At 38.0% G+C, this 22,081-nt stretch overlaps 3 protein-coding genes across 4 annotated transcripts in view; 1 reads left to right on the plus strand and 2 right to left on the minus strand.

Moving 5' to 3' along the window:
• LOC107700855 (NACHT, LRR and PYD domains-containing protein 12-like) overlaps positions 1 to 972 on the minus strand; it is a 17,317-nt gene extending 16,345 nt beyond the window's left edge. Inside the window, exons 1-2 of the mRNA XM_016502680.1 lie at positions 682 to 972; positions 20 to 112 (exon numbers count right to left, since the gene is read on the minus strand). Of these exons, the coding sequence (XP_016358166.1) occupies positions 20 to 112; positions 682 to 740 (152 nt within the window). The 5' untranslated portion in view covers positions 741 to 972. The remainder of the gene's footprint in view (positions 1 to 19; positions 113 to 681) is intronic.
• A 3,204-nt stretch (positions 973 to 4,176) lies between these two features.
• Positions 4,177 to 10,677, plus strand: avpi1 (arginine vasopressin induced 1). 2 transcript variants are annotated; one of them, XM_016502683.1, is made up of 3 exons: positions 4,177 to 4,315; positions 8,138 to 8,535; positions 9,743 to 10,677. In XM_016502683.1, the coding sequence occupies exons 2-3, from the start codon at positions 8,138 to 8,140 to the stop codon at positions 9,996 to 9,998; spliced, it is 654 nt and encodes a 217-aa protein (XP_016358169.1). In that variant the 5' UTR covers positions 4,177 to 4,315; the 3' UTR covers positions 9,999 to 10,677. The 2 variants fall into 2 exon arrangements, with proteins under 2 accessions (XP_016358169.1, XP_016358168.1); XM_016502682.1 differs by lacking the exon at positions 4,177 to 4,315 and adding an exon at positions 5,743 to 5,881.
• A 1,038-nt stretch (positions 10,678 to 11,715) lies between these two features.
• On the minus strand, positions 11,716 to 21,669 carry pi4k2a (phosphatidylinositol 4-kinase type 2 alpha). The gene is made up of 9 exons (XM_016502681.1): positions 21,189 to 21,669; positions 15,728 to 15,928; positions 15,331 to 15,462; positions 14,529 to 14,682; positions 14,342 to 14,403; positions 14,146 to 14,245; positions 13,839 to 13,972; positions 13,663 to 13,722; positions 11,716 to 12,590 (listed from the first exon to the last, which is right to left on the minus strand). Exons 1-9 carry the CDS (start codon positions 21,513 to 21,515, stop codon positions 12,429 to 12,431), a joined length of 1,332 nt encoding a protein of 443 aa, XP_016358167.1. The 5' UTR covers positions 21,516 to 21,669; the 3' UTR covers positions 11,716 to 12,428.
• Positions 21,670 to 22,081: the final 412 nt, after the last annotated feature.

Raw genomic sequence — 22,081 nt, forward strand, 5'->3', positions numbered from 1 at the left:
GGTTTAGTACATCGTTTACCTAGACTTTTCATTGTGTCCATTAAGCTTAGGTGGATGATCCATTGACCAGTCACTCCTCATGGACACACAGCTGGGTTCTGGAGGATCTGGTCTGTGCAATGAATGTGAACACGACAAAAGCATTTAATTCACATACTCTTTTATTAATGACTTTTGTAATTAACTGATTCAGGTGACTATATTATTCCATTAATATGTATTAAACCGCATAAACACATTGCATTACACCAAATACACAAAATAATGTTCTTTTTAGCAACATCATATGGCCCCTTTAATCAACTTCCAAAAATAATAAAAGCTATTTGTACTCTTTTCCAGAGAGTTGTGAAAACGTGAGAGGTGAAATTTGTCCCAACTCTTCTAAGTGGCAAGTTTTGAGGTTTAATGTGAAATCATAAACTTTTCCAGTAAACATCATCGTCACACTGCACCACACTACTCCTGTACACTTGGAGCCCAAACCAGTTTACGCCATAACATGTGCTGGTAATCTGTAAGAGAAAACAACTTCTGTCGAAACCTCTGTAAATATGATGTCAGAAGCTAAATATCCGAAAGCAAATCGAACTATTCACAGAATAACATCGTTAAGTTACACGACGCCTGTCTAGGCCTAGATCTTTTGTCGTTTCGTCGCTGTGTTTGTAACACACTCACCTGTGTGGAACCGTATCTGTTGATAGTTTCTCATAATGCGGTTCTCCACCTTGTTCCATTAAAACTGTGTAAAGATGTTTCTGCTTTCATAAAAGTCCAGGCCGCAAAAAAACGTTCGTTTTTCCGGTTTTATGAGAACAGTTTAAACAGCACGTTAGAGCTGACAAAAAGATTCCCCGTCAATGGCCCACAGTTGATCTACTTTCTTACACATTTGTGCGTCGAACTTCTTCTTCTGTCAGGTTTAATGGCGGTTGGCAACTCATCTAAAAGGTGCATTACCGCCACCTACTAGACTGGAGTGTGGGTATTAGACTGACATCAAAGGAGAGGTGGAGACAGAAAAAAAAACCCTATTAAATTCTTTCGCGTCGAACTTCTTTAAGAGATGCACATGTGTGCCAGTAAAAACAACAGAAACGGAAACAACAAAAACGCAGCTTCTTCTTCTTCTTATGATGTTTAATGGCGGTTGGCAAACCCACTTAAAAGGTGCATTTCCGCCACCTACTGGACTGGAGTGTGGAGCATGAAGTATATTGGTGATAACATATCATTTAAAAAAAAACAACAAAAAAGGAAACCTTTTGTCCAAAAGAGTATTACACAAGGATACAATTATTTTATACACTTCATTATGTGATCTTCAAATTATATTTATTAAAACTATTGCTTTCAAATAATTAATAATTGCATTATAGACTTTATACAGTGCTGCTGGAGCATTCTCTAGTATTGTCTTAATTGTTATACTTTCGATATTCAACAAACTTAATTCTTCTATTAATCGCATTCTTTCTCTTTCATATGCTTCACAATGTAATGTGATATGTTCCACAGTCTCTGGTATACCACATTTATTGCAATTACCTGATTCATGTTTACCAATAATAAATAATGATTGATTAAGAGCTGTGTGACCAATACGGAGTCTAGATATTATTGTGTCCTCCTTCCTACTTCCAAAGTTTTTCCTTCCATTTCCAACTTGTTTTTGAATGTTGTATAAATGCCGACCCTTTACCTCCCCATCCCACATCTTTTGCCATTTCCGGACCTGCAGCTTTCAGAAAGTACTGGTGTTTGTTACTCAGCTCCGTGCTGCTCTCTGCAGGTCAGGTCCTCCTCATACTTGTTACAGTCTAGTAGTATGTGTTTCACTGTCTCTTGTACGTTACAGTGGGTGCATAATCCAATAAGAGACTGTCATTGGACGCTACATCTTCTTATCCGAGAACCGTTAGGCCTAATCCCTTACGAAAATTAACCATGGTTTTACCAACCATGATTATAGATAAACCACGGTAACCACAAATTAACCATGGTTTTGCTACATAGATTAACCATGGTATTTGAAGTAAAACTGTGGTTATACAAATGGTAATCAATAAGCCAAAAAACCTTTACACTTTTACTATAATAAAACAATGGTTAATTTTCGTAAGGGATGTGAAGTGAAGCTGTATAGCAAACAAAGACTATTTCAGACATAATTTCACGCTATGCATTTCGCTTCAGCGTTCGAGGGGGAAATCAAAATGCCAAACGGTGATGAAAAACACATTAACTGAGTGAGTGAAAGGTTTTACCTCTGCAGTCATTGTCCAAAAGATCTAAAAAACATAATTACCTAACCCTATAAAACATCCAAGATTTGCCACTTAGTCACAAATACAATTCAAGTTTTTAATTGCCATTCAATTCCATTGAGTTGTTCACATCACTGAGATGGCAGATACAAAGGTCCACTAGATGAATGGGAGGAAGGTTTTAATAGGTCATGTATATTTTATATTATTAATAGGTCATAATAAATAATATTTACATTAATACAAAGTCATTAAGAAATATCTCTCAGTGAGGTCACAGTGACTTCCATTTTTGATGATCAGGTCTCATAGTGGCCCCATACTCACCATCATGTAACAGCTGTCAGTAAAATAAATCACAAACATATGCATTATGGCACATCACTCCTGGCACATCTAGTTCAAATGGCATTATAATGTGAAATGAATCAATATTTACTGCAGTGTCTCTAGTTTATCTTTGAAAGCAGAGAGATGCCCAAAGAAAAGGGCTTTGGCATGGTGAGGGCCATGGCTAAGGTTACAATTGCTAAATATTATTAATATAAATACGATATTTGTATACTGCATAGTATAAACTATGATCTTCCTTTAGTACAGGATGTTTAGCTGTGAAACGTAATATTTTTCTCATGTCTCTTTGTGGCTTTTAGGAAAATCAAGAGATATGGGTTAGATATAGATCTAATAAACTTTGCATGCTTCCATGAAGAAGAAAATGAGGATCCATGAATCTATGAACACTACCTCAGTACTCTAGTTAGTTCTGCTAAATCAATAATTCGGTTTTATTTCTACATTGCTTCTGCGGCAAATAAATAGTAGGCCTACTTAATTGGGTTTGCAATATACGTTTATAGCAATTAATGTTCCTTTTTAATGTTATTCTTCAGAAAGCTGATGTTGCATAAAAGAAAAGTACAAGTTCAGAGTCAAATACCACCTGTAAGGAAATTATAAAAAATGTTAATAAATAAATAAATAACAGTGACACCTTCTAAGAAAAATCGTGCTCGATGCTTTTAAATAATCTTAACATAATCACTACACATTGCTAAATCTCGATGCTTTTTAGAGATATATTATTGGTGATTGTAAATACCAGAATAACTGTAACCGAGTTTCTCTCTTTTTATCGAGACAGTTTCACTTTTTTTTTTCCTTTATTTTTTTTCTTTTTAAAAATTTTTAAAATAAAAAACAAACTTTTAAATGCTAAAACGGCTTGCCATACAATTATATTTTAAGATATCTGAATTGTACCTGATTTTTTTTCCATGTTTTTTTTATTTTTTATTAACAAGATCAAAATACATGTATATGACAAACACTATACATGATATAAACAATAAACATTATACATGAAATAAACAATTTCACACTAGAGGGGCTGTATACAAATACAAATTTATATAAAATATTAAAGCGTTTACAAACTTTCACCGTTTTAATTGCTTTTTGTTTCATAGAAAATCGTATAGTATCAAAATAATGCTCCATTTCCTTCCTAAAAGAAAAAAAACACGTTTTTTTGCATGAGAACTTACATTTGTGAATATGAAATTTTGCATGTAAAAAATAAGATTTATCATGTAAACGTGACTGTGCTTTTCTTTGCTGTTCTCCAATATACCAAATAATACATCTTTCCATAACAAAACAAAATGATTATTAATATTTTGTACAATAAAATTACGTACATTTTGCCAAAATAGTTCGAGTTTCACATATTGGCACGTGAGCGGCAGCACTGACGTCAATGAAGGATTACACCTTTCTCAGTCACACTGTACTATTCAGACCACACGACGCGCATCAAGGAGAGATGCGATTGGCTGGACGCGGTTTGGAGGCGGGTTCAATAGTCCATTCCGATCGTCTCATTGGTCAGAGCGGCACAGTCTGGGCGTTAACCTTTTCTGTCCGTTCGGAGAAGGAGACAAACAGCCAGGCTGTGTTTACTACACCGTTCTGCTGCTTTCCCTAAAGATATTCCAAAGAGCTAACATGCAAACGATTCAGAGACACTAGTTCACACAGAAAAGGTGAGTATATTTTTACACAAGTGTGTCGTTGATGTCTTTTCATGTGTTTTTCCTAAAGCGGAACCGCATTCCCACCTAGAAATACGCCTAACGCGCAACGACAGTGCTTTGTCTTTGTGATCCTTCAAGTCGTCACTCTTAACCGAGCATTTATTCTTGAATATATGCTTTTAATCCTCTGCTATGTGCTGTAATTTGAGTGGATGCATGTGAAACGGGGTTTTTGCAGGGTGTCCTCCTCGCGCAGCTGTCACTGCGGATGTTCGTGCGCTCGTGCGCCACTGTCGTGCCGTCACGTGACTCACCGAGCTGCAAACTTCAGCAGCCTTTGTGACAAAAATATCATAATCACCGAAGCAAATGAGCCAAAGCAGTCATCGAAGTCCTGCCTTCATTTATTATTTCTGAGAAATCTGAGAGATGAAACCAGAAAGCGGATTCAAACCATGTTTATCTTTGAGCAATAATTGCTTAAGTAAATGGCATACTCGTGCTCATTTGATGGCACTGCCAATTTGCATGTTAATCGCTGCGTAATGCATACTTTAAAAAGAATAGCATGCATTGCACACTGTTAAGTACACACAGTGTGCTGCTGCTAGATGTCAAAACTACATCATAACGTGACCTTTTCTACCCTGAAGACCATTCAAAATTGATCCATGCATTCTGACTTGATTATACACTTTTCAAGCAACATAAACATCCCAATAAATCCATTATAGGCTATTTTAGTAGATATTTTACCTACGATGGGCAGTTTTTAGGATGCACACAGGCTTGTTTTCCCTGCGATTATCAATATTTTGTACAATAAAATTACGTACATTTTGCCAAAATAGTACATTTTGCCAAAATAGTTCGAGTTTCACATATTGGCACGTGAGCGGCAGCACTGACGTCAATGAAGGATTATACCTTTCTCAGTCACACTGTACTATTCAGACCACACGACGCGCATCAAGGAGAGATGCGATTGGCTGGACGCGGTTTGGAGGCGGGTTCAATAGTCCATTCCGATCGTCTCATTGGTCAGAGCGGCACAGTCTGGGCGTTAACCTTTTCTGTCCGTTCGGAGAAGGAGACAAACAGCCGCATGTTGTTATCCTGTTGCTAACAACATAGGAAAAATAAAACAGGTACTGCGTCCCAAATGACGCACTATATACACTATGCACTTATGCACTATGTACTCAACCGTGTAGTGTATGATTTTTATAAGGTTATTTTGTTATTAATAATCAGAGTCTGATAGCCCCTCCTCCTTCGCCGACGTAATTACAGCTGCGACAGTTGAGTGCATGAAGTGTCCAACATAAAAAAGCACTGAAAACATTCAAGGAGAGATGCGATTGGCTGGACGCGGTTTGGAGGCGGGTTCAATAGTCCATTCCGATCGTCTCATTGGTCAGAGCGGCACAGTCTGGGCGTTAACCTTTTCTGTCCGTTCGGAGAAGGAGACAAACAGCCAGGCTGTGTTTACTACACCGTTCTGCTGCTTTCCCTAAAGATATTCCAAAGAGCTAACATGCAAACGATTCAGAGACACTAGTTCACACAGAAAAGGTGAGTATATTTTTACACAAGTGTGTCGTTGATGTCTTTTCATGTGTTTTTCCTAAAGCGGAACCGCATTCCCACCTAGAAATACGCCTAACGCGCAACGACAGTGCTTTGTCTTTGTGATCCTTCAAGTCGTCACTCTTAACCGAGCATTTATTCTTGAATATATGCTTTTAATCCTCTGCTATGTGCTGTAATTTGAGTGGATGCATGTGAAACGGGGTTTTTGCAGGGTGTCCTCCTCGCGCAGCTGTCACTGCGGATGTTCGTGCGCTCGTGCGCCACTGTCGTGCCGTCACGTGACTCACCGAGCTGCAAACTTCAGCAGCCTTTGTGACAAAAATATCATAATCACCGAAGCAAATGAGCCAAAGCAGTCATCGAAGTCCTGCCTTCATTTATTATTTCTGAGAAATCTGAGAGATGAAACCAGAAAGCGGATTCAAACCATGTTTATCTTTGAGCAATAATTGCTTAAGTAAATGGCATACTCGTGCTCATTTGATGGCACTGCCAATTTGCATGTTAATCGCTGCGTAATGCATACTTTAAAAAGAATAGCATGCATTGCACACTGTTAAGTACACACAGTGTGCTGCTGCTAGATGTCAAAACTACATCATAACGTGACCTTTTCTACCCTGAAGACCATTCAAAATTGATCCATGCATTCTGACTTGATTATACACTTTTCAAGCAACATAAACATCCCAATAAATCCATTATAGGCTATTTTAGTAGATATTTTACCTACGATGGGCAGTTTTTAGGATGCACACAGGCTTGTTTTCCCTGCTTAGACTGCTGTAATAATAGTGACTCAATGGCAGCTAATAGCCTTTGACTATGGAGGTCAGTAGGCTAATGTCTGAACCTGCAGTGCTTTTTAAATACTCTTTTTCCATTGACGTACCAACCACGGGTTGATTAATCCCAGTACATTAATACAATTGTTTTGTATGACAAGTTTTCTGACATTTAAATACGCACTAATCTGCATACTCTTTCAGAACAACATCTGAACTTTGGATAAACCCAGGTTCAAAATTCTTGTTTTGTTGACATCTTAAAGGCGTATAATATATGAACAAACCTATCTATAAAAGCGTTCAGGATATAGATGGGAATAAAACTGTAAAGTTTGTATGCAAGTGCTGTAGAAGTGGAGATTTCTGGCTCAGCGCATGAGAAAAAAGCTGCTTGCCTTTAAAGATATGTATTGTAACTGAAATTTACAGACACATAGTGAAAGTGTATTGTTTTCTTTTCATTAGTCTGAAAGAAGACAAGTTATGGGACCAAAATAGCACACAATCTCAAAACTGACCAATGCATGAAATAAAAATGGTTTTTACCTGTGGTATGTTGCCTTAAAATAAATAAATAAAATAAAGTAGACAAAAAAAGTTTGTCAAGACAAACTGTAGGTTGGCTTGAGAAAACCTAGCCTGAAGTTTTTTTTTTGAAGTAATTGTAAAAAGCTTGAAATTTGAAACCGTTTTAATAGATGAAATGTTTTAACACATTGTTAGCATGAATAGCATGTTGTTAACTTGTTTATAACATGATTAGCATGTCGTTATCATGTTGTTAACATGATTTTTATGTTGCTAGCATGTTTTAACACATTCTTAGCATGTTGTTATCCTGTTGCTAACAACATAGGAAAAATAAAACAGGTACTGCGTCCCAAATGACGCACTATATACACTATGCACTTATGCACTATGTACTCAACCGTGTAGTGTATGATTTTTATAAGGTTATTTTGTTATTAATAATCAGAGTCTGATAGCCCCTCCTCCTTCGCCGACGTAATTACAGCTGCGACAGTTGAGTGCATGAAGTGTCCAACATAAAAAAGCACTGAAAACATGTAATGCTCTGAAAGCATTGAAATTTATGCAATTTTCTTCCTTTTTTTCTCTGGCAGCTAATGTTATTTTGATCATGTGAATATGTAATACCTCTTGCTCTTGCGGCATTGAAAAAAGAAAATGGAAGTGTCCAACATTCCACACTTAATTTTTTTTCCCCGGTTATTTAAGTGCATCATCAAGTGTATTTAAAATGCACTTTTTCTTTTTGGAATTTTCAGTGTGAACACACTACTCGCACTATTTCTACTACAAAACGTCATAGAATAGTGCATAAGTACGCGATTTGGGACGCACCTCTAGTTTATAAAAATTGCTCGTCATCTTCTCAGAAGTGCTATATACTGTATGACCCTTGTGACCTTTACCTCTTGTTCTGTAGATGGAGGACGTGGCCGCAGCCTCTGTTCTCGCAGGCCCGTCCCAGCCCACGTTTTCCCGGCCGCCGGGCTCTGAGCGTCGGAACCGTAAGTCCGGCACCGCCAACATCTTCCAGGGCGTGAACCTGCGGCAGCTCCGGCGGCTCTTCCAGGCGGCGGGAGACCCAGACGCAGAGCAGCGGGCGCGGATGGTGTGGGGGAACCGCAGAGCGGCGGCCGGAGAGGACGGAGTGGACCGGGAGGAGGAGGACGAGGACGGAGCTGTGGCGGAGGTGGAGACAGGTCTGGCCCAGGCGCTGGTGGGACTCAGAGTCCGAGCGCGGAACCGAAGCGGCCTCAGGGTGGAGGCTCATAAAGACGGCACAGGAACACGATGGGTGCGGGCGTTCGGTCATCTCAGGTGAGACGGAGAGAGAAACGATTCTACAAAATCATTATTATCTACAAAATAAAGCCTGCTTTTGAGTTTGTAAACTGTCACTTTGTAAACTGTAACCAACATCATTGTAATATTTATGTACAGAATTGCAGGCACATTTATTATTATTATTATTTTTTATTATTATTATTAGCTTTTATTATTTATTATTTGATTAGCTAGTTACTGAAATACAACCATGTGTTCAACTAAAATTGTGGATGGAATTTTTTTTTTAAATGTCCAGGACACATTATACCCCAAAATATAAAGATAAACAATGAGATTACATATTTTGCATAAAGCAAATAAAGCTTGAATCCTTACTTGTCATGCAAAAATAATAATATATATTGGTATTTACACTATTCTCATTACTTGCAGTGCAAAATATATATTTTTAATATCTGTATTCATAAAAAAACGAATTCTTATTACTTGCAGTGCAAAATATATTTTAATATCAGTATTTATTTAAAAAAATCACCTCATTCTCATTCCTTGCGATGCAAATATATATATATATATATATATATATATATAATTCTCATTTGCAATGTAAAAAATGATACATTATAAAAAAAGGCATTCTCATGATATGCAATACAAATATATATATATATTATTAAAAGTATTTATACAAAATTACTGCCTGATTGCAATCGATCAAAATCATTATATTTTGGTATTTTTTGTAAAATTATTATATAGCAATAAAAAAATACTATAGTTCAGTAATTAGAATCACCTTTGAGAATGAGAATCACAAAAATTATTAGGTGAAAATCTGGCACAAAAATATTTGTACAAAATTGCAAATAAATAAGTACTTTTATATTCAAAACATAACTTTTTCCTTTGATTTTGGGGTGAAATGTGTCTTGCATATGCTTTTATAGAATTTACCCTTGTAGATTTACTAGTGTTTATTCGGATGCACATGGCAGCTACACACACTGGCGTGTTGTGTATGTGTGTGTGTGTTAATGGAAACATGCTAATCTAAACAAAAATAGGTCATGAGATCAGCCACAAACCTGCCACATTAAAGACCCTGTAAACAAACTAGAAAAGGCGTGGGTCTCATCCACCCACCCGTGAACATCAGATGTGCATGATACTGTAATTACATAGCATATAACGATCTACATCTAAAAAGTGCATTCATTATTATTTAATCACCCATCAGAATCAACGAGGGCTCACTGGCACAAACGTCTGAAGTCATAACTGGAGATGAAGACAATAACGACAATAATGATGATGATGCATCTGCTTTGGGAGCCTGTGGAGGGCAGAGCTCTTTTGAGGCTGGATCATGTGACCAAGCTGACTTCCTGCCCCCAGAGGAAGAGGCTCAGGGGCCCTCGGGCGGCCCCAGATGGAGCTGGAACGCCGTTCAGGAGAAGGACCCGGAGCGATACCTGCACCGGATCCGACACTGATGCAGCGGAGTCAATCAGATTCCTGCCTGAGAGACTCGCAGTCACTGTAGATTTACTTGAAGCCACCGCCTCAATCAAACTCTAGTCTTAATCGAGCAACGATCGACACTACAGCACCTGCAGCGGCCAGGAACGCACATTAACAAAAATCCCGCAGGATTACAGTCCTGTGAAACCTTAACACATTGTTTACCGGTTTGTGACATTCTCAGACCTGATGGTCTACCTTGCACAACAGTCAAACACTATTCTAGGGATAGTTCACCCAGAAATTTCAGTTCTGCCTCATCTACTCATCCTCGTGTGTTACAAACCCCAAAACACCTTCATTCTTGTGCAGAGCAAAAAAAGATGCGTATGCTGCTCTTTTCTGACAAATATGAGTGAACTGAGGCATTTGAGCTCCAAAAATTACAAAATCATCACAAAACATTTAAAAATACAGCTCATTTTTTGGGCTGAATCTCATAATGCACGTAAAGAACATTTCCAGTTCACTTTATACCCCAAAATCAAAAGATTAACAATGAGATGATGTTTCTTTTACATAAAGCAAATGACAACAAAACACATTGTCATAACTTGCAATGCAATAAGGATACATTATCTATATTGGTAAAGTATTTATACTAAAAAACAAACCTAATTCCCATTAAATGCATTGCAAAAATATTAATGATACATTACCAAAAAAATTCAAATAATTATTATACATTTATTTACATTTGGTAAAATATTTATACATAATGGTGGTATCTGTTTGCTGTCTTTATGCTGATAAAATCATTGTATTGCAGCATTTTTTTTTACTATAATACAGTAAAAAAGATAGTATTTCAGTAATGAGAATCACCTTTGAGCATGAGAATTTGAGAATTATAAAAAACTAAAAATATTGGGTAAAACGAAAAACAATTTTCCTTTTGATTTCAGGGTGAAAAGTGACTTGATTTGGTTGGATTCACCTAAGTAGATGTATTTCAGTGAATGGAGGCAGTTGTACTTCGAAAAAATATCACCACCAAATACGATTATGCACTATATTCCAGGTTATATGACTTTAGAAGTTTTGAAAAACAGTGCATGAGTCATATAGACTATTTTAAGCAGCTTTTTTGGTCATTTTTTGTATCCGTGCCTATTCACTATCATGTGTTCATTGTAATTATTTCATACTGAAAAGAGAAAATCATACAGGTTTGGAACAACATGTGGGCGAGCAAATGACAAGACTTTCATGTTTTGGGTGATCTGTTCCTTTAAATGCAGTGATTTAAGTCTCATTGAAGCTTCCAGAGCCACTATTAGCTTGTGTTTATATGAATGTACGGGGCTGAAGAGTGCTGGGTTATTATTTAATGATATGTGCTTGTATTTTGTTTTTGAAACACTAGTTTCTCAGTAGTTCTCCTTTTTTACGGGAGCATTTTGCCTTCCAGTGGTGTTTAAATGGTTGTTTAAATGGTTAATATCTAAAAATATCAAAGAATGTATTAGCATTTACTGCAACACTGCAGTTCTCATCAAACCATTAGTGTTGTTTTAGATACAAATAGTCTGTGGTAATATGTAAATGATAGTTTTATCACCTGTAGAAGTATGCTGGACACTATTAGTGCTGATTATTTAATGTCTTCTTCTGTCACTCAGACAGACATTTAGAAGCAATATGGAAGAAAACATGTAGCCGAAATCAGTAAACACTACTACATGCACAAGAACAAGTTATTTTATTCCCTTGTGTTTAAGCTGGAACTTCCAATTAAACTGTTTTTGAAATAAAACTCAAAGTCGGTTCCTTTTATTGAGTTCTGCACGGTTATAGTTTTAGCATCTTTCATTAAATACATTACATACAAATTATACAGGCCATTGTCACGTTTTAAGGTCAGTTTTGTTGACACCTGTGAATTTTCAAATGAAATCGAACAATGAACAAAAGAACAAAAGGAACGATATCACTGCGAGAATGGAACGTTCCAGTGTTTCTGCACGCGCTCAGTTGAGCGCCAGTGACTCCGCCTCCAAGTTACGAACGCCAAACAGGTGAGCGTAAAAAAGTAGAAAAATATCATGCTAATGGACAAAAAGCAGGAGAAAGTGTGACTTTTCAACGATTGCGAGAAAAACGCAACTAACACACAAGAAAACCCTGACCAGAAAACGCTTATGAATGATATAGTTGAGCAGTTCCAGAGCAGTCAAGCATCGAGGTTTCACTACAGCAGAAAGTTTCTCCTTCATCGTCTTGTTGACTCGACATGCAGGCCATTCTGAACGCGGCTTTGTGTGTTCATAAAGTGTAACAGTCAACAAGGCAATGCTTTCCTTCAGAATTATGTGTTCGTCATCAGTTATTCCTACTCTCTTTGTTCCCAAAATCCCAGTGAAAAAACGCAACTAAAACCAGGCTGTAACGTTACTTGTGCATCACCACCAGGTGAAGAAGGGTCTTCTGCTCTGGAAGCTCTGCGTGTAGGATTCGCTGTTGGCTCGCTGCGGCGCTCGCGCCGTCTCCACGATCACCGGCGGCATCTGCACCAGCTGCAGCGGGGTCTTGCCCTCACTCAGCGCCTGACTCAGGTTCAGGATCTAGAGCAACGCAGGGCAAGAAATGAGCAGAACGATGCCAAATCATAGAGTGGTTTTCATTCAACTTCCCTGCTCTTGTTGGTCTCTTTTCGCTTCAGTGTGAAAATGTCGTAAGGTAAACGTCTCATAAAGAAATATCTAGAATCAGATCTGCTCTGCGAATGTCAAGCAGCTTTGAGAAATGAGTTGCTGGAAATAATCACCAATAGAGGTTCATTGTTGCAAACTGTTCCAGTTGTGAACTATATTAAAGTTCACATTAACCCTTTCCCCCTTTTGAAAACCTCGAAGGACATTTTCAATGTTTGAATAATATATTGTGGCCAAATAATAGGGCTGAGCGATAGCATTTGGTCAAAATTTTTAATCACAGTATTTTCCCCCATATCAATCCACATGTTTGTTAGACCTCAAAAATGACTGTGAACATGTAAACTCCACAGAGAAACCAATTTAGGGCCCCAATTTATTTAATTTTTTATATATTTTTTGCCGGAGTCTGTTTTATGCTTTAAAACATTCATCAACATCAAAATTGTGCGTAATGAAATTAATCCTTAAAACTTCATGTTTTAAAATGTTGATTAATGTGTTAATCAAAGGAAAATATAACCATTATTTTACAACAGAACACTGCATTTCTATTTTTGTCAAATAAGATTCTGCACATCAGAACTTATTGTATTGCCTATTGTTCTATTGGACAAAAATATCTTAGTTTCATTATATTCCTCAAAATTATTATTATTTTGAGAAGTACAATTTACTATACAATTGTAATATATGGTCACAATTTCAAGTTAAACCGAACTTTTATTTTGTCAGTTTGTCGTGAAGACCTTTGAGTTTTAGTGGAAACAAATGAAACTGAAATGCTCATGAGCACCTCTGAAGATGTAGGCTAAATATAAAAAATTAATCAAAAGTTTATTATTGACATTTACATGTGTATTTTTTTTGGTGAATATCAATATTGCATAGCCCTATCATATAAAATATTGTAATATTATAATGCAGATTTGTGCTTTTAGTATCTTTAAACACAAGTATAATCTAGTCATTAATGACTCACCTGCCCCCTCATTACTGAGACCTGCTTCTTGAACTGTCCTCTGTCGAAACCCGGGTCTTTCTGTCAGTGTTAACGTAAATATTATTAAATCTATACCAAGCATTCATTTCATGGAATATAAGTCAAATATACTGGCGAATACCCAGCTGAATTTCAAAGTGATCTCTGCGACTCACCTTAAAAAGCTCATATAGATCTTCCTCAAGGTCTTTGATGAAGTTCGGGTCGGATAATTTGGGCAGAACTAATTCTCGGATCTCTTGGGAAAACGCAACTTTAGCCTGTGGCAGCCAAGCCCAGTAAAACGGGTCTACAGGACATACAATCAACAAAAAGATTAAAAAAAAACTACATCAATTGAAACAAAACACCTCAAAATAAATGATGTTGCAATGATGACATTTGAACCGTTATCAAGAATATAGCAATGTGATTGGCCAGTAGTTGGTCATGTGTTTGTGAGGTGAATGATGATTGGCTTACAGGCTCTCCATGAATCCGGGTGTTTGAGAGGGAAGGCCAAGCCATTGTCAATGGCTGCCAGTTTAATGATGGGGTCCTTCACTACCACCCAATCACTGTCCTGCATGAGAAAAGCATTCAATAAACATGAACATAAAAACACAAACTGGGACAGAAAGTCTCCCAAAAAGATCTAAACCCGCATCTGGTCACTCACCCTGTTGCTTGACGTATCCATCGGACAGTCATATTTGATGAGCCAGTTGTCATTTCCTCGATCTACAGATCCATACAACAAATAATAGTTGTTCAAATAAAGACAGTATATAAGACAGTATATATATATATATATAGTGTTTTTGGCCATTTCGTTTGACCTTAATTCTGTTGGTTTCCGTGGTTACCTGTGTTTCTGATGATGTAATCCAGCACCACCAGTCTCTCAAACTGTAGCAGGAGTTGGCGATTAGTGTTTTCTGGTAAAGGCTCCGCCTCGAACCGCCGGAGCCAGAAATCGGCGTCTTTATATCCCTCTACGAAGAGCTGGAATGAGCCTACCTTCATACATGGCCAATAAACGTTTATAAACATGCAAAACTATTTTTTCAGCAGCTTTCATTTAGAAATTTATCACATTACAAACCTTGATTTGAAACAAAAATAGTGTTTGTAAAGTTACAACAAAATCTTTTATTAGTAAATAAACTACTCATCCCATTTGCGAATGGTGAGATCAAATTAGCCATGATGGTAAAATTGCTTGTTATGAGTAAATAAAAGAAAGCTTATATTATCGTTCAACAATGTCAGAGCTCATGGCAGTTATGTCTTGAAAGATTTATAAAGTATTGCTAAAATTTAAGTTTCCTAATAGGAATTAATGGAAAATTTATAGGATTTTTACTTCTGAAACCATACCATTGTGCTCTACAGAGTTTCTAAACCCAGGGTTATTATAATAACTAAAACAAAAATAATTTAAAAACAAACTTGAAATAAAATAAATGTTAAATATAAATGTATTTTAAAATGACATTTTGGGAAAGTATTTAAATAAAAACAAATTAAAATTATTATTTAAAACTAAAATTGCATCTCAATGATACTAAAATAACACTCTATAAACCTATAACATCTGAAAAAGTGAGTTCAATAAAATGTCTCCTCTTCCTCCAGGCAGAGAGGTGGCACTGTCATAAACCTTACCTTGGGCGGCAGGCCAATCCGGTGGAAACGCTGGCCCACCTTAGGCACTTTTTCTAGCGCTAACCTCTTTCCTCGAGACTTTACTCGGTCGATGGCGCTGTAATTAAACGTCTCACTTGATAAATACACGACCTGAGACAAAGAGAGCACAGATAACGCTTTATATAGGACATGTCTGTCAGCAGTCAGTGATAGAGATGGTGTGGGAGTGTGAGGTAACCGTTATGTTCAGCTGTGCGGTTGACTAGTTTGTTTTAGTGCGTGCCAGCAACAGGAAATGAAAGAGGCTGACTAACAAACACCAAACCATCAGGAGCATCACCCTACTTTCTCACGTCCTCATTAACCTCGGTTTTGGTTTTGCACAAGCGCACAAGTGTGGGTGTCGCTCTCATACCTTGGTGCGCGGCACGATGTTGAGCTCTAGTTTCTGGTCCACCAAACTGGCGCCGGCCTCTGACAGGTAGCCCTGATTCAGGACCAGACAGTCCCGGCCAAAACAGCACGGACAGCAGAGCTTCTGCAGCCATTTGGTCCACTTGGGGTTCAGCTGGCCGTACGGTTCCTCATTCTTTGGTTTGAAGACGCCAATGATCTTCTGTTGTAGATGAGAGAGAGAGAGAGAGACCGATCATTTCATGTCTTTACACATCAATGCATCGTCACGATCCGCAGGGTTTCATTTGGTTTTGTCTGTGTATGTTTTTTTGACTCTCAAAGCCGTGATTCCCATCCACTTCCATTATATGACTGACAGACTGCAACGGTTTGAGTTAAAAATCTTCGTTTGTGTTCTACTGAAGAAACAAAGTCACCTACATCTTGGATGCCCTGGGGGTAAGCAGATAAACATCAAATTTTCATTTTTGGGTAAACTATCCCTTTAACTACAATTAAAACTATAAAAAAACTTGTTTCATTAACTGAAATAAAATATTATTTTATTTCAGATAGTTTCCAAGGCAACATTTCTCATTTGCATTTACTTTAACTTGATGTACTAAACTAACTAAAACTCAGAATAAATAAAAACTATTCTGCATAATTAAAAAATATAACAAAGAAATGCACAAAATTGCTAACAGTTTAACTAACACTAAAAGGAAAATAAAAAACATTAAGAACAAATTCTAAATATTCATAAAAACTAAAAACTTTCAATGACGAAATCTCAATGATACTAATATTACTATTTCATGCTAATTCACGACATTTTCAGTAATCGTAGACGCTTTTCAGAACCAGACACCTCATTTTGGCTTGAATTTAAAGGGTTAGTTCACCCAAAAATGAAAATTAGCCCATAAATTACTTACCCTCAAGTCATCCTGGGTGTATATGACTTTCTTCTTTCAGACGAATCCAGTCGGAGTTATATTAAAAACTGTCTTTGATCTTTCAAGCTGTTTCATGGCACTCAGCGGGTGTTGCAGTGCATCAGTCCAAAAGAAGTTAAATAAAAAGCGCCCATCCATAAAAAAAGTGTCTCACACGGCTCCGGGGGGTGAACAAAGGCCTCCTGTAGCGAATCGATGCGTTTTTGTAAGAAAAATATCCATATTCAAAACGTAATAATCACTTTAACGTAGCTTGCGCTCACTGTTGTACACGGAAGCAGCTCCGGGAGCATGACGTATGAGGTCAGTGCTGCGCATGCACCGCTCAGAAGTGACGAACGCGGAAGCGCAGGGGAGAGATCGAAACAACGGTCACTTATTAGAAGTACAAAACGAGGATTTGTAAAGAAGAATGTCAGAGGATTTCGATATAAGCCAAGAGGAGACTGGTTTTCCTTTGCTAAAGTAAGGAAACTTTGCTTCCTTTGCTCCTGTTAACAAACGTTGGTTTTCACGAGACTCACCGGTGCATGCGCAGCACTGACCTCAGAGGTCATTACTTCCACAACTGTGTACAACTGTTGGCGCAAGCTACATTAAAGTGATTATTACGTTTTGAATATGGATATTTTTCTTACAAAAACGCATCGATTCGCTACAGAAGGCCTTTGTTCACCCCCCGGAGCCGTGTGAGACACTTTTTTTTTTATGGATGGGCGCTTTTTATTTAAGTGCTTTTGGACAGCAACACCCGCTGAGTGGCATTAAACAGCTTGAAAGATCAAAGACAATTTTTAATATAACTCCGACTGGATTCGTCTGAAAGAAGAAAGTCATATACACCCAGGATGACTCAAGGGCAAGTAATTTATGGGCTAATTTTCATTTTTGGGTGAACTAACCCTTTAATGCAATTTCTTTAAAACAATCCAAGAATGCAGTAAATTTTAAATCATCCAATATGCGAAATGTCAGTTTTGATTGTGAAGTGTGTATTTCTTTTGAGGTAAAACACTATTTTCGACATTGATAATAATCAGAAATGTTTCTTGAGCAGCAAATCAGTATATTAGATTGATTTCTGAAGGATCATGTGACACTGAAGACTGGAGTAATGATGCTGAAAATTCAGCTTTGATCACAGGAATAAATTACATTCTACAATATATTCACATAGAGAAGAGTTATTTGAAATTGTAATAATATTTCACAATATTACTACTTTTACTTTTTCAATCAAATAAATGCAGCTTTACTGAGCCTAAGAGACTTCTTTCAAAAACATTCTAAAATCTTACCGAACTCAGAAGTGTAAAATAGTTACACATTTAACCTTATTTGACAGATTTAGTGATTTCCCAACTAAAAGTGACCTTTACCAAAAACTTCATCTGGCCTCAAAACTCGTGTGTGATTTGATATGACCACCGCACCACCTGACCATACATGTGGTCATGTGCCTTGTGACTCATGTGAGTTGCCTCACTAGTGAGCAGATGAAGCTTGCCACGTGTTCACTGCTGAGAGGACAACACCAGCCCTGCACCACTGAAGATCAAAACGCCAAACTGATACCACATCAACTCAGTTCTGCCCCCTGCAGACTGGAGTATGTAGCATAATCATCTGACTAACAGCACTAATCATCATGACTAATAATCATGTCCTAAACTAGAATAACTTTATGAATGAAAAATGGGTTTGTTTGCAGTTAGGAATAATGTTTTTGGTCCCCTCTGGTCACCTCACAACCTATTTTCTTTGTCATTTTTAAATTAAACACTCAAAACTTTAAACAAACACTAACTTTGAACTAGTACAGAATAATGTGATTTGACCGAGGAGTAACAACACCGGGAACTACGTTAGCTCCCGGTGTTGTTACTCCTCGGTCAAATCACAGAAAACATGTAGTAAATCTCAGTTCCTCTTCATCTTTCTGTAGTAAAACTGGAAGAGTCTGTTCGCTAAAGTACATCTTTTCTATAAGAATTATTATCAGTCATTATGAAGTTCCTCTCACATATTCACTCAGTTCTGATGATAAATATATATCAGTCGCTCTGTGATAAATATAATCAATATAACTCATTTTAACCTTTGAGTTCTTTCTGAAACTACCGTTTTGAAGGGAGTCAGTGTGCAAACCAGGTCTAAACCCCAGAGCTACAACGTTTTGTTTCTGTGGCTGAATGAAAGCAAGTCAAATGTACTCGTCTAACACACTTCACAGCCATTAGGAGTCATACTGTAGAATTAGGCGACTTAACACATGTGACAGGCCTTAAACCATGTCAAACCATCATGGTAATCCCACGGTTTCATTTAAAGAAAGAGGAACTAAGTACGTTTTGATGAAATGCCCACTGTTACTAAATAACCCTGAACGGTTCTGTATTCTCATAAAGAGAAAGTGTCGGTAAGTCTTTTGTTTAATGATCGATCATGATGGCATTTGTCTTAAAACTGAGGGAGCTGCCTATCTAGTGAACAAACCTTCCAAGAGTGACTAAAAATGCTGTCTAGATGGGTTTTGAGCTGGATTCTAGGATTCAGATACACAGTTTATCAGCCATCGACCCCACAGCGGTCGACCACACAAAGTACCATGTCAAATCCAACGCAAACCTTTTAGATTAGACGTCGGACAAGGGTGTTTCTTCAACTATAGACACTTACTCTTAAAATACAGTTATCTCCGCTGTAATTTATATGAAAAACAATGTCCAAAAGTGGATTCCAGAGCTGTTATTGTAAACTAAACCTATAATTATTAAAAATCCTTTTCTTTAACTGATTTGGAAATAAAATTCCATATTAGATTAAAAATTTAAATGCTGCCTTATAAAATTTAAGTACTAAAATCACTACAACTAAGTGAGAAAAAATAAATCTAATTAGAAATAATAAAAAAAACTCATGAAAACAACAAAAGCACATAGTAAACATATGTTATAGCTAATTAAAAACATTATTGAATACTATTATTGTCTACAATAATACTAAAATAACACTGGTGGATGTACATGCATCACATTTCTGAACACTGTAATAATGCAATATTTACCTTGATTGCCTTTGTTTTCTCACACCTCACATCTCTTCAGCTCAAACATTCACTGATACTGTTGTCTTCTCAGTAAACAAACAAAAAAAGTGACGTGACGTGGCCAAGTATGGTGACCCATACTAGGAATTAGTGCTCTGCATTTAACCCATCCTTAGTGCACACACACAGCAGTGAACACACACACACACCGTGAACACACACCCGGAGCAGTGGGCAGCCATTTATGCTGCGGCACCCGGGGAGCAGTTGGGGGTTCGGTGCCTTGCTCAAGGGCACCTCAGTCGTGGTATTGAAGGTGGGAGAGAGCGCTGTACATTCACTCCCCCCACCTACAATCCCTGCCGGTACGAGACTCAAACTCGCAACCTTTGGGTTATGAGTCCGACTCTCTAACCATTAGGCCACGACTTCCCCCTTAAGTAGGCCTACACTAAACATAACGGTGATTAAAATAAGATCCCATTAACCATAAGATTACATAACAATAACATCCCATTGGTTACTACATTAAATAAAAAATTAAAGATCAATACAGTCGTTACAGTATTTTATAATTTAATAAATAAGAAAACTGTTCATTACTAGTTCATTCGATCTGAAATCCATTAAATAATATTAACAGATACAGCTTTTGATTTTAATAATGTATTAGTAAATGTTGAAATTACCATTTACCGAGACTAATAAGTGCTTTTGATTGTTAGTTCATGTTAACTAATGTAATTGACTAATGTTTACAAATGGAACTGTATTGTAAAGTTGCCAAAAATAATAACTCATTCCTAATCAAGCCAGACTTTGACTTTTATGAGAGCTGTTACCTGTATTAAGGTCTCATATAAAAGACGAAGTGCATATCTGCTGGGTAATTGAGTATGTACTGATAATGCTCTGTCGTTTCACTAAAGAGAGCTTCAACGAGAAAGTGCCGGTAAGCTTTTTGTTTATCGATCAAACAGCTAGTGAGCTGCCTACCTAGGCATTGTGATGCCTAAAAATGCTATCTAGATTTTGAACTACGGGCCTGATAAGGCTGCTGTCCTGTGCAATGACACAGCAATGTTTCCAATGACCCTAAAAGTGACATTTGCCTGGTTTTATCACACATTCATAAAGTTTAATAATTAATGATTGCACATCTGGGTCTGGAACAAGGGTGCAATAAAAATGCTAAATAATTAACCAAAAAGTTTCCAAAACACTTTCAGTTTCGCATTCACATTATAAAAACACAAAAGTGCCTGTAGATGGAGAAACACACAATTGTCCAGCTTAAACTCTACAGAAACAGATTTCTGGTTTGCATGACTCCAGGCCTGACCTGATCACACAGCTGTTACTCTGACTCAGTACACAACATGTCCAGCTCTATGTGAAGCTGTGAATGCACAGAAAACTGATTAGACGAGCTTATGTAAGGGGTCACAGATCAAGACGGGATGACCTCTCACCCCTGCTGAGTCTTTGACGAAGTAGCTGCCGCTGGAGCCCTGGTAGATGCGCTCGGGGTAGATGCCCTCCTCGATGGCCCGCTCCGCCTTCCGGATTATCTCCCTGAACTCCGGATCCTCCGGGAACTCGTTCCTGTGCGGGTCGCGGGGCGACGCGCCTAGAAGTGGCTGCCGCTCGCAGCTGCGTCCTGGACTCCCGGCCGGCAGACGCACCACGGAGCCCGGCGTGCCTCCAAATCCGGCGCGGGGACTGGCGGGCTCGGCGGGACCGTAGCTGAAATCGTTGGAATCGCGAAGCGGAGAGACCAGCGGGCTCGTCTCGTCCATGACCAAGAAGGAGAGAGGAGGAGAGCGGGGGGGAAAGGGGAATTACGCGGGACAAGCGTTTGTTTGTTGCCGTAATGAAATAATGCGGCTCGCCAACAAACAAGTCACATGACATCCAGCTTCTGGAAAGAGGCGGGGCTCGTGCGTCATCGCGATGCTACTGGCCAATCAGCGCTTCAGAACGCTCTTGTTTTTCCATATGCACACGCTGATTGGTTAGAATTATACCATCCATATCGAACATGTGATAAAGCACAACATCACTGGAGTTGCATAGATGCATAGACACAGCGACAAAAATGCAGAAATTATAATTGCACAAAAACAAAAAGGGGGAGAAATGGAGCAATAGCTGCTCGCATAAAATTCAAGGCATTAATGTTTGCCTACAAAACCCCCACTGGCTCTGCTCCCCTTTACCTAAATTAATTACTTCAGACTTATGTGCCCTCTTGAAGCTTGTGTTCTGCAAGTGAACGTTGCTTTATTGTTCATCCCAAAGAGGCACAAAATCACTTTCACGGACTTTTACATTAACTGTTCCCTCCTGGTGGAATGACCTGCTC

The sequence above is a fragment of the Sinocyclocheilus anshuiensis genome, unplaced genomic scaffold, assembly GCF_001515605.1.
Source record: "Sinocyclocheilus anshuiensis isolate Anshui unplaced genomic scaffold, SAMN03320099.WGS_v1.1 scaffold1127, whole genome shotgun sequence".
NCBI lineage: Eukaryota > Metazoa > Chordata > Actinopteri > Cypriniformes > Cyprinidae > Sinocyclocheilus > Sinocyclocheilus anshuiensis.

Excerpts from the sequence above, each read along its gene's own strand:
- avpi1 (XM_016502683.1), top strand. The coding sequence starts at position 8,138 with ATGGAGGACGTGGCCGCAGCCTCTGTTCTCGCAGGCCCGTCCCAGCCC. Across the intron at positions 8,536-9,742 it reads CGGGCGTTCGGTCATCTCAG|AATCAACGAGGGCTCACTGG; the intron begins GTGAGACGGAGA and ends ATCACCCATCAG.
- pi4k2a (XM_016502681.1), bottom strand. The coding sequence starts at position 21,515 with ATGGACGAGACGAGCCCGCTGGTCTCTCCGCTTCGCGATTCCAACGAT. Across the intron at positions 15,463-15,727 it reads ACATCGTGCCGCGCACCAAG|GTCGTGTATTTATCAAGTGA; the intron begins GTATGAGAGCGA and ends TCTTTGTCTCAG. Across the intron at positions 13,973-14,145 it reads CCCGGATTCATGGAGAGCCT|ACCCGTTTTACTGGGCTTGG; the intron begins GTAAGCCAATCA and ends TATGTCCTGTAG.